Genomic DNA, 12,494 nt, shown 5'->3' with positions numbered 1-12,494 from the left:
GCCCATGCCCATGAGATCTCACCGGAAGAAGCCACTGCAGGACCCTGTGGATTCTGACACCTGAGGTGGCTGCTTCAGCCATCTTTATGACTGGGCTGGCCCTGGGGGCCCTGCAAAATCTTTAAGTCCAGGGTCTTAAATTGCCTAACCCTATCGTGGAATCCCAGCCCTGGGCCAGGGCTGCAATATCTTAAAGAATCAGGGGAACAAGACTTGCTGTCAAGACTCCCAACATGTTCATTCAAATGAACTGCCATATGCGGTGTGATAACAGAAAAGGCCCTACTCTGCCCTGTTGCACAGTAAACTTTGGCTGTTGATGGAACTGCTAGCAGGACCAAAGAGTTGCTTCTAATAGACAAGCCGCCCTTTAATGGTTGGATTTAATTTTAATATAAAGGTAAAGGTACCCCTGCCCGTTCGGGCCAGGTTGACAGACTCTAGGGTTGTGCGCCCATCTCACTCTAGAGGCTGGGAGCCAGCGCTGTCCGCAGACACTTCCGGGTCACGTGGCCAGCGTGACAAGCTGCATCTGGCGAGCCAGCGCAGCACACGGAACGCCGTTTACCTTCCCGCTGGTGAGCGGTCCCTATTTATCTACTTGCACCCGGGGGTGCTTTCAAACTGCTAGGTTGGCAGGCGCTGGGACCGAGCAACGGGAGCGCACCCCGCCGGGGGGATTCGAACTGCCGACCATGCGACCGGCAAGTCCTAGGCGCTGAGGTTTTAACCACAGCGCCACCCGCGTCCCAATTTTAATATATGAAGTCCAAATATCTGAGTACTTGAAAATATGAGGAATCCTAAGTTCATTTTCATATTCAGCAGAAATATCCTGGCATATTACTGGAGAAATAAGTGGCTCATCATAATCAGTGGGTCCAACCCTTTTTTGCATCTCTCGATATAAATACTGAGTCTGAAAGACAAGGCCACTTCCAATTTTAATATCCACTTTAAAGTACAGTTGTTGTATAAGAAGCAGCAGTCAAATGAAGTAACTGATAGTTCCCCCCACCCCAGAGATGCTATCAGTCAATGGAGTCAAAGGCAGATGAAAGACCAACATGTGACATGCAGGTTTTTATAAATAAGATAATTAAAAAACAAAAGAGGGGTCAATTGTGCTATGTCCCTTGGGGATAGAACCTGCTTCTCTTCAATCCATGCTGAGCAACATTGTGTAGAGGGGACATCAAGAAGACTTACTGGGTCAGCATGTGGGCAGCTACCCCAGCCACTTTTCTTAAAGATGGGGAATTATACTATAAGTCCAGCAGTCAGCTGTCATCATTTCACTTGAATTAATTGTCATACACGAAGGCACCATAACTGGCACCTATCAAACTGCGTCAATATAGGAAAAAACCAGGCAATATCCTGTCTCCCCTTCCACTTTGCCTTGGTAAGTCTCTTAGTCAGAGTCGTAGCTGGGTGATCTTGCGCCCCTGGCAGAACCGCACAGATTGCGCCCCTCCCCAGTCACTGACAAATTAACTCTTCTTTCCACCTCTCCTCTAACCCCCACCCCCACCCATTCAATTCACCCTCTATTTAAAACCTTTTCTTATGAGGCAATAATTGATATTTTTATTTTTAGGTATGTTTATGGACATATTTTTAGGTCTTTTGGGGGGGGCTCGCCTGCACCCCTGGCAGGGGCCCACCTCACCGCCCCCTAGCTACAGCCCTGCTCTTAATAAGACATTCTACTTGTATTTCTATTTACTGCTTCTTGAATCACAACAGGTGCTACCTGGGCCTCTTAAAGAGTGCCATTAAGCATATTTTCAAAATGTTAGCTCCATTTTGACATTGGAATTTGACCTCCATAGCTGGCTTTGTTTTCCAAAGTCCCTGCGTATCTGTCACCAGATGTATCTGCCTAGCTAACTGCCTCCTTGCTGTAAGATACTTAGAAAACTGAAATGAAAGAAAGGATGCTGTGAAAACCAGCCTCCTCTGCCCTGGTGAGATTGTCCTCCTTGTGGTGGTCCAGAGGCCAGGTGCCAGGCAGATTTTGGCCCCAAGCTCTGGCCCTCATTGCACCCCTGTTGGGACTAGAACTAGTAGAGCACCGTGAATGCAATCTTAGGTTTAAGTGTCGTTTGGTTTGATTCAGAGGGCAGAGGGTCCCAACCTCTTCTGCAATTTACTGCCTGCAAAGTTTCTTAGATGGAATAATATATGGCACTTTCAAGCTGCCTCCAACCAGCCTCCATCTCCATCTGAAGCGTGTGAATCCCCCACAACCTCTGACACGTCCACACAGGCTTCTCTCATGCACCGCCTTCATTCCCTTACAACTTTCCACATCCATTTCTATCAAGTTCTCTGGCAAACTAAACAGATATGTACACTTGCTTTGAGTGAACACCCTTTTGTGGGTTGTGAGTAAGTCAAACACCACTCCCTTAGAGTCTGGTGACATGCCTGACTAAGTTGCTCTAAATGTTGGTTTTTAAAGTTTTCCACCTCCAAGGAATTTTTTCCTGTTGACTCTTCTGCTGAGGAATCACAGCACATGGCAGAAGATTGGGGGTATGTTGTAGGCTAGGGTACACCCTTGGTTAACCCGGAGCACTGGCAAGGCTCCCTGGCCCTTGCCGCCACACCAAACAAATGGAGTGTGTGCACCAGAAAGTCATCACATTCTCCGGCAGCTGCACACTGCAAAAGAAGGTTGATAGTGGTCAGCAAGCTGCTTTTCAGATAAGCTTCCCACCATTTCTGACACTCACTCTGAGAAAACCCTGGCAAACTTCAGAGAACCACCAAGTCTTCCTTCAAACACAGTTTGAAAACCACCGTTTAAAAATATTGTTGCATATTCCCCTCTTCTCTGAGCAGTAGAGAAGTTTACAGTGTTGGGAAAAACTACTGGAAATGGACCTAAAAGTTTATTATGAGGCATCTTGTTTTTGCTGGTTGAGAGATTGGATAACATTGGATAATACAGATGTATTGGATTTAGAGGGATTTGACGCGTATTTGTGGTACGATAAGGTTAAAATACATAGAGGTATTTAAATCACACTATTGGCGCTGTGGGTTAAACCACAGAGCCTAGGACTTGCCAATCAGAAGGTCAGCGGTTCGAATCCCCGCGATGGGGTGAGCTCCCGTTGCTCGGTCCCTGCTCCTGCCAACCTAGCAGTACGAAAGGACGTCAAAGTGCAAGTAGATAAATAGGGACCGCTCTGGTGGGAAGGTAAACGGCGTTTCCGTGCGCTGCTCTGGTTCGCCAGAAGCGGCTTAGTCATGCTGGCCACATGACCTGGAAGCTGTACGCCGGCTCCCTCAGCCAATAAAGCGAGATGAGTGCCGCAGCCCCAGAGTCAGTCATAACTGGACCTAATGGTCAGGGGTCCCTTTACCTTTACCTATTAGGAAATCATTATACGAGGTTTGGAGTAGATACAAAACATTGTTAGAATGCAGAACGCCGTGGTGGCTTTCTCCATTGGAAGCCTTTGCAGTAAAAAAGAAAAACATGGGAAGTGAATGGGCAACATACAAAGACCTGTTAATCGAAGTGGATAATAAACTAAAGGTAAAGCCATTTGAAGAACTGAGAGAAAAACTGACTGATTGGTTGCAGTATCACCAATTGCAGGATGTATTCAGAGAAGATAGCAAAAGAACTGGGTTTGGTAGCACAAAATCAAAAATAGAGACTGAAATGCTGTGCAGTAAAAGGAAAATACTGTCAAAAATGTATAAGCTGTTACTGGAGTGGCACACAAAGGATGAGGAGGTAAAAAGTGTTATGATTAAATGGGCCCAGGATCTGGGACATAATATTGATTTTGAAAAATGGGAAAAATTATGGACCAAAACAATTAAATTTACAGCGTGTATGTCACTCAAAAAAACCTTATTGAAGATGATGTATCGATGGTACATGACACCAGCCAAACTTGCAAAAATGTATAGAAATCAAGATAAAAATTGTTGGAAATGTAAGGAGAAGGAGAGGAATTTCCTCCATATGTGGTGGACGTGTACTGAGGTGAAAACTTATTGGGACATAATTTACAATGAATTAAAAAAGATCTTTAAATATAATTTCAGTAAAAAACCAGAGTTATTTTTGCTAGGTCTAATTGGAGATGAATTTTTTTAAAAAAGATGTGAATACTTTTATGTATGCCACAATGGCCGCAAGGATACTTTTGGCTCAGAAATGGAAATCACAGGAGATTCCAACATTGGAAGAATGGCGGAGTAAGATGGTGGAATACGTTGAGTTAGCAAAGCTGACAGGGAAGATCCGGAATCAGCACGACGAACTGTTTCAAAAGGATTGGAGCAAATTTATATTATATTATATATGAAAGAATATTGTAAACATCTGAAAACGTTTGTAGCTTTGAGTTGAAATGTTTTGTAATGACAATATAAGGAACTGATTTACATTTAACAAGGGGAAATATAAAAATTAGAGAAGGTAAAAAAGTGGTTATAGAAATGCTAAGATTAAAGTAAATATATATGGAAGTCCGGAAGAGGGGTGGGAGGAGGTCGATGCTCTGGTAAGAGCGAGGTTTGAGTTTATTGATGTATGTATGGATACTGTGATTACAAAAATTGAAAATGTAATAATATTTTTTTTTTAAAAAAAAGGGAACAGATATAATTTTTGAAACACTTGCTGTTTTACAAATATATGGGTGACAAGTAGCAGTACTTCTCTGTACGGCAGTATCCCATTCCCCAAAGCAGCAGCAGCAGCAGCAGACCCTTCAAATCCTTCCTCCTCTGATATTTCTGACCAACAACCAAAAGTCACACTTTCCTCTCCTTTGGATACATTCCAACGTCCAAACTTTCTCTCAGCATCCGCTCATGCAGACGGAATTGACCCATTAGCCAGGAACCCCCAAAATCAAATCCATAAATCAAGCACCTTCTACAAACAAATCTTTTAGAGAAACCCGTCTGCTTGCAACTATTATCCTCACAAGATGAGTTTCTATTGCCCAGATACTGCATTTTTATATTTCGATGCTATACATTCTGTTCGGTTGTCACACAGTATTTTATTCTCCAATGCTCATGTTTTCAGAATTCTAAGTTTGGTGCACATTAACAAAGTTGTCTGATTGAATTACCAAGAAGAACATAAAAGACTATTATACTTAGTGCTGCAGTTTGTTCACAAAGTGAAAAAACACAAACTCTGCAGGTTCACCAGCTATCTCTGGAGGGTACGCGCAAATTTCTCACCTCTTCTCGTGTTTTCCACGAGGCTCCCCACACCCCCCATATTTCAAAACCCTCCTCCAGGCAGTGATAACTAGCAGTGAACCCCAGATGACTCCTGTCAGAAGGACAGACTCCAGCCAGAGCCCAACTTCTAAGTGACACCATGGCAGAACGGCCAGCCTAGGCAGCAGCCCAACACACTGAAGCATTGTTAGCTCCATGAAGTGACTTTTCTTCAGTTAAGCAGCATAGAAAACTCTTGCCCAGCTCTGCCTCCAGGGCCAAACGAGCTCAGACTCTGCAGTCCCCAGGCCCCGCAGGGCTGTTTGCTCACCCGTCTGTGGACGTCCTCCCCACTGGCCTCATACTTCTGCTGCATGCGCTCCTCCAAGAAGTAGATGCGCAGCTTGAGGCTGAAGTTCTCCTTCTTCAAGTCATTGAGGTGCTGAGACAGAGTACGGTAGCCATTAGACATGGTGGGCGATCCATGGGGTGGAAATCTCCTCTCACCCCTTTTACTGCAGTAACATTGTGAAGCCGAGAAAAGAGGGGAAGCCCAGAGAAATGGGCTACAGCCACAAGGCCTGGGATGCCTATGGAGACATTGGGATGAGCTCAAAGCTCTGGGCGTCAGCTGCCCTTCAGCTCTGGGGCTGCTGCTCAACTCTGGGGCAGAGTGCAGTTCCATTTCTTTTTTTACCTCCAGGAGGTATTTGAGGAATCCTTGGCAGGCGCTCATCCTGCATGAACCCCTTCGCAAGTGGTGTAATCTGAGACAGGCTGTGGAGGGATCTGCAGCCGTCCCTCACCAACTGCAGGAGATTAGCAGCTCCGAGGGGAAACAGGGCGACTACGGCAGCCCCACTCGCTGCAGAGGGAGACAGAGAGATTGTGCCTGGGCCAGGTGTGGGATGAGTAACATGATCAAGGCACAGCACGGCGGGGAAGGAGAGGAGAACCCCCTCAAATGCCACTGGAGATCTGGTTCCATCACATAATCCTACATCTGAGGAAAGGAAAGAACTCTCCTCTCCCTTCCCTTCATGGGCCTAGTGAGCCCTAAAATTTCCAAGGCTCAGGTGGACCTCCAAACAAGGCCTGTGACCAGGGTTGCAAACCTTGCCAGTATTTCAGTGGCCCAGCAACTAATATAAACTGTCAGGTGAGCAGTAGTGAGGCCTGAAGAGCCAGAAAATCTGCAGTTTCCTTGGTTCCCACTCAAATACACCAATATTGTTCCACCCTTCCAGGTTAAGATTCATTCCACAAGGTATGGGGTGGGGGGCAGAAATTATTAAAGCTTCCTCTAAGCTGCTGCTATACTTCTCCCCACCTGGCAGTCAAACCATGCTGACCTCTCTGCAAACTTGGCAGACATTCTATTAGAAATTTGCAGGAGGATTGTACATTTGGGAAAGGACTGTGATGTATTTCGCAGGATAGCTCAAATCACAATAGATTCTGCTTGTTGCATAAGAATCCCATCGTCCCATTAATCAGTGCTGGAAAAATGCAATATCTTCAAAACAAAAGCACTTCTACCTGGAGGGGAGAGGGATTTTTAGTCTTGCTGTTTCAGTCCCAGTACAGGGAATTTCCAATGGACTCAGGGACAATATGTGGTTTGACTGTTTGGGGGCCATGCTTCCAGACTGCTTACCTTTTCAAAATCCCGCAGCGTTTGGGTCTGTGCTGTGGTGCTCTCGTCAAAGGCTCCTGGGAGGTGGCTCTCGACAAGGGCTGTCTCCAAGCCGCTCAGAACTTTGGGCTGTACCTGCACCATGGAGCAAGCCACATCCAAGTCCTCGGTGCTGGGCGTCTGCAGCAAAGGACCCGTGTTGAAGAAGCTCAAGATCTGTGGCTGGATCTGGCATCTCTGCTGCGTGGTATCAACAAAGGCTGGGGAGCAGCAAGGAGAGAGGTGCATTCAGACCATGGGGATCTCTGCGTCACAGCAAAACTTCATCACAACACCAGACAAAACCCTAGAGCACTGGCACTAGAAAGCCAGGAGATCAGAAGTGCATTCTCTTGCAAGTTCCTCTCTCATGCAGTCTACTTAAAATGGAAGGTACTTTCTGGCCAAGGCAGGGGTTACACGGGAGTAGGGTCAAGGGTTGGCATGGCTGGGCATCTGCCAACGAAGAGTCCCCTGAACCTGCTGCCTTGAAAAGGAGCCAACATTTGTTTCACACTTGCATTACAAAGACAGGAAAACAAAGAAAGAACTCAAAGGAATGGAGGATGGAGATAGCACAGCACTGAACAAGGTATGAAAAATGGCAGTAGATATGATCCAAGCCACACAGCACCTTCCCATTAAGTGAGGGTGGGGAGGGTCATCAGGGGAGAAATATAACTAATGGGGAACATGATAGAGATTCATGAAAAGTATGTCTGTTGATAAGGTGAAAAAAGTATCTGTAGAACTCTTGAGTTTCCCAAAGAAATAGAATCAGATTAAGGGCTGACAAAACAAAGTCATTTGTTTCTTTTTTACATAATGCATTAGTAATTTATGGAATCTGATGCCACAAAATGGCTTTAAAATTTACTAGACACTGAGGCTGACAAATGCACAGAGGTCAATTGTGATCCTGGCTAAAGCCACCAAGTTTGGTGTCCATGTACCAGGGAATTCCAGCTGACGTGGGGGGGGGATAGGACTGCTGTCATCATGCCATCCTGGTCCAATTCCCAAAATCATTTGGTTGGCCACTGCTGGAAAAGGATCTTAGATCACTTGATTCATCCTGCAAGCATGTTCTCCTTATACTCCTGTAGAGACAGGGAGGCAGGAAAGGAGCTACAGGGCCTTTTTAGGGATGGCCTGTTCCACAGTGTGGTCCACTGGCCTGGAATGCTTTCCCTACAATATGTTGCATGTTCTTCAAAACCCTCATTCCTATAATGAAGCTCCCTTTGAGGAGCAGTTTATTCTCCTCGTCGGCTGGGGTGTGCTGTCTTATAGGAAGCCATAGATGGCAGGCTTCCACAGGTCTCACCAGGCCAGAAAGGGTGCGAGTACCAGCAAACGGCACTGGCAAGTCTGGCTTAACCCCACAGAGCTAGAACCTGCAGATCAAAGCATAGCCCAAGTGGGGCAGACCTTACCCATCATCACGTGTCCAGTTCTAGGAACCATCTTGCCCTCAGACTCCTTCCTGCACAGAAAACGCATTGGCAAATGTAAATGAACAGTGTTCAAGCTCATGGAAGCACCAAGAGAGCAAAATTTCCCTTCTTGCAAAGTTTGCTCACAAATCACATTAATTCAAGAAATCCCCTTACATTTTATCCTAAGTGTTCAAACATTACAGCCGTTATAGTTCATTGGCTATTTTGTTGCTCCAGTTCCTTCCCTTCGAGCTAATAGGCTGCTTTTGAAGACTAATTTTGCCCCTGGGATGGTGATGGGGAGCAGTCCTGCTTGGGGGAAACTTCTGGAAAATGGCACATGAAGAGGAACAGCCTCTTGCGCCAGAGATTCCAAACCAGCAGCTAAGAGAGACAGAAAGCATTCGGATTGCCAGAAACGTTCATGGAGTGGGTGTTGTCTGCCTCTCACCTGCATTCAGGGCTGACCCACAAACGCCCTCATGTCAAGGAAAGTGTGTCCAGAACCCTCTGCCGCTAGAGTCTCACCAGAAACAGGACTTACTGTTGAGAGTTCATGTTTCAGGGCAAAACTATCCAATTATCACTTTCTGGAACTATTTGAGAACTGGAACAGAGGCATCTTTGGAAATTCATCTTTATCTAAATTTTGCTAATGCAATTTCTACTACTGCCAAACTTTACATGTCTGCCTAGAAGTAAGCCCCATCAAGCTCAGTGGGACTTACTCACAAGTAAGTGGGTAACCGATTGCAGCCTAAATAGCGCTACCTTGGACAAGCATAACTTCTCAGTTTCAAATTAAGTTCGTTAGTGATTACCATAGACCAGGGGTTGGCAAGGCTTACTGGGCATGGTCTGGATCACTCCTGCGGAGATCCTCCGTGGGCCGGGCCGCCACAGCATGACGCCAGGAGAATCCCGGAATTAGCCAATCACGTGGGGCCCATTATGTAAATAATGTATATAAAGCAGACATTCTGGGGGAAACTCCATTCCCTCCTCACCACTATGAGCTGAATAAAGAGCATGAAATCACTTTGCGACTCTGAATATATTTCACTGGCGATGAAAGTGGGATCCCGCTGAGCTGACTGCCACACACAGCACTGCAGCACCGCCACCTGCCGCACCGCTGCCTCGCACCGTGTATCCAGGCTTCAGCTCTGGGCCCCAAGGAATTCAGCATGGCAACCGACAGCAGCTTCTCGCTGTTCAACCCAGCATCCGGAGACTGGGAAGCGTACACCTCCCATTTCACCTTCCTCCTAGAAGCCAAAGGGGTCACCGCCGAAGAAGACGCCAAAAAGAGGGCGATATTCTTAAGCGTCTGAGGAGAGGAGACATTCAAAATCGCCTGGGCTCTGCTTGTGCCTGAAGACGTCGCTACTGTTCCTTACAAAACAATAATGGAATGGCTGAAGGGGCACTTCTCGCCGCAGCCCTCAGTGGTGGCTTGTTGAAATGTCTTCTACGCAAAGCGGCAAGCCCCTGGGAAACCATAACTGGGTTTGTGACCTCTCTCCGCCAAGCTGCCCGGTTCTGCAACTTCACAGAGTTGGAGAACATGCTTCGTCACCGCCTCGTCGGTGGCCTGAAGGATGAGAAGCTGCAACGACGCCTCTACGCTAAAAAGGACCGAACGTTCCAGGTTGCTCTGGAGGAGGCCCTGGCAACTGAAGCTGCCGAGAGGACGACGCAAGAGGCACAGCTGAGCCTGCACCCCAATCGAGGGTCCACCACAAAAACTTCTCCGATGACTCAGGATCCAACAGGGAGGAGGTGTACCGAGTTCTGCGGCGCACTCAAGCAGCGCACAGACCACAGCTGCCTCAACGAGAAGAAGGGAACTGCACAAGCTGCAGGGAGAGTCATGAGAGGAGGACCTGCCATTTCCGCAACTCAGAGTGCAGGCAGTGCAGAAAACTGGGACACATTGCCCAGGTGTGTCACCAGGCATCGGATGACCGATCCAAGAGCCCAGGTCCCGGGGCCCAATGCACCAAGGCAACTCACAGAGATCACGGACTGCCAGGTATACCAGTTGCCCCACCCCAACATAGAGAAAATTCATGTAGATATGAAAAGTGTTGGTCTGAAATTAAAAGGGATTTAGAAGTTTGGTCAAGATTGAAACTTTCCTTGTCAGGACGTATTGCTGCTATAAAGATGAATGTATTGCCAAAAATGCTGTTTTTGTTTCAGACTTTACAGATTGTGGATAAAATGGAGTGTTTTGGGAGGTGGCAGAGAGATATCTCTAAATTTGTCTGGCAGGGCAAAAAGCCCAGAATTAAGTTTAAGATACTAACTGATGCTAAAGAAAGAGGGGGCTTTGCCCTGCCAGACTTAAAGTTGTACTATGAATCAGCAGCTTTCTACTGGTTGAAAGACTGGCTGCTTCTTGAAAACACTGATGTTTTAGACTTGGAAGGATTTAACAATGCTTTTGGATGGCATGCATATTTGTGGTATGACAAGGTTAAAATTCATAAGGCTTTCAAGAACCATATTGTCAGGAAAGCAGTGTTCAATGTCTGGATAAAATATAAAGACTTACTGGAAAATAAGACCCCAAGGTGGTTATCACCAATGGAAGCCAAGGCCCCGAAAAGACTCAATATGGAGGCCAAATGGCCAAAATATTGGGAAATAATAGAAAAAGATGGAGATAATTGGAGATTGCAGAGTTTGGAGAAACTAAAAGATAAAGTGCGAGATTGGTTACATTATGCTCAGATTAAAGAAGTTTTTAAGTTGGATAAAAAGATAGGATTCCAGGTGGAAAAATCAAAGTTAGAAACGGAATTGTTAGAACCCAGGACTAAGATACTCTCAAGAATGTATAACTTGCTGCTAAAATGGAACACACAAGATGAAACGGTCAAATCGGCTATGATAAAATGGGCACAGGACATAGGTTATAATATCATGTTTGCTGACTGGGAAAGGTTATGGACCACCGGCCTGAGATTCACGGCATGTAATGCCTTGAAAGAAAATATTATGAAAATGATATATAGGTGGTACATGACCCCAGTCAAGCTTGCAAAAATATACCATTTGTCAGATAATAAATGTTGGAAATGTAAAGAAACTGAAGGAACGTTTTTTCACCTCTGGTGGACCTGCCCTAGAGTTAAGGCTTTCTGGGAAATGATATATAATGAGTTGAAAAAGGTATTTAAGTATACCTTCCCTAAGAAACCAGAGGCCTTTCTTTTAGGCATTGTCGGCCAGAGGGTGTTAAAGAAAGACCGAACATTTTTTATGTATGCAACAACAGCAGCAAGGATACTTGTTGCCAAACACTGGAAAACCCAAGATTTGCCCACACTGGAAGAATGGCAGATGCAACTGATAGACTATATGGAACTGGCGGAAATGACTGGCAGAATCCGAGACCTGGGAGAAGAGGTTGTGGAGGAGGATTGGAAGAAATTTAAGGACTACTTACAAAATTACTGTAAATTGTATGAATGTTAAGAAAGATGTAAGATTATCAACAATATGGCACCAATAAGTTAGTTAAAAGGAATATGAAGATAAATGTAAGTATAAGAAAAGATAAATTTTGGATAAATATTATGTTAAAATTAAGCTTTTAAGGTTTGGGTTTAAATTATCTAAAATTAGGGATACAATATTGGAAAATTATAATATAAGAATTGAAATAAGGTAATAAATTGCTGGGTAAAGCTTGAAAATTTGGAACGCAAGAACGAGAGTTGTGAGGAAGTCCAAAGAGGTGAAGAAAATGTAGATACTGAAAAACTATATGTTATTTTGTTTGTTTTTTCTATTGTATTAAGAAAATCTTTAATAAATATTATTAAAAAAGAAAAAAAGAAAATTCATGTAGAGGTACAGATAGAGGGGGCCCAGTGCCACATGGAGCTTGACACGGGTTCAACTCTGTCCATAATCTTGGCAAGGACCTTAAGAAAACTGTGCCCTACTGGGGGTCCCAAACTCAGGCCGGCCCCATTCACCCTCTGGGACTTCCAGAAATGGACACCGGAACCAGAGCCAAGACTGAGCGAGCCAGTTGCGCCAGACCAAACGGCCCCACTGCAGCCAGCATCCTCAGAAAACGAGCCAGAACCCGAACCCCTGACCAGGGAACACCCCAGGCCGCAACACACACGTAGGAAGCCGGCGTACCTTGA

The 12,494-nt window shown here is 45.5% G+C and overlaps 1 protein-coding gene across 1 annotated transcript in view; it reads right to left on the bottom strand.

The window, feature by feature from the left end:
- The window catches only part of PDE4DIP (phosphodiesterase 4D interacting protein), a 114,651-nt gene that overhangs the window by 93,704 nt on the left and 8,453 nt on the right, over nt 1–12,494 (bottom strand). The window contains exons 2-4 of the mRNA XM_081915005.1: nt 8,323–8,372; nt 6,869–7,107; nt 5,543–5,653 (exon numbers count right to left, since the gene is read on the bottom strand). Of these exons, the coding sequence (XP_081771131.1) occupies nt 5,543–5,653; nt 6,869–7,107; nt 8,323–8,353 (381 nt within the window). The 5' untranslated portion in view covers nt 8,354–8,372. The remainder of the gene's footprint in view (nt 1–5,542; nt 5,654–6,868; nt 7,108–8,322; nt 8,373–12,494) is intronic.

This window comes from Podarcis melisellensis, assembly GCF_964234715.1.
Source record: "Podarcis melisellensis genome assembly, chromosome: 6".
NCBI classification, from domain to species: domain Eukaryota; kingdom Metazoa; phylum Chordata; class Lepidosauria; order Squamata; family Lacertidae; genus Podarcis; species Podarcis melisellensis.
This window is presented reverse-complemented; position numbering and strand designations above follow the sequence as displayed.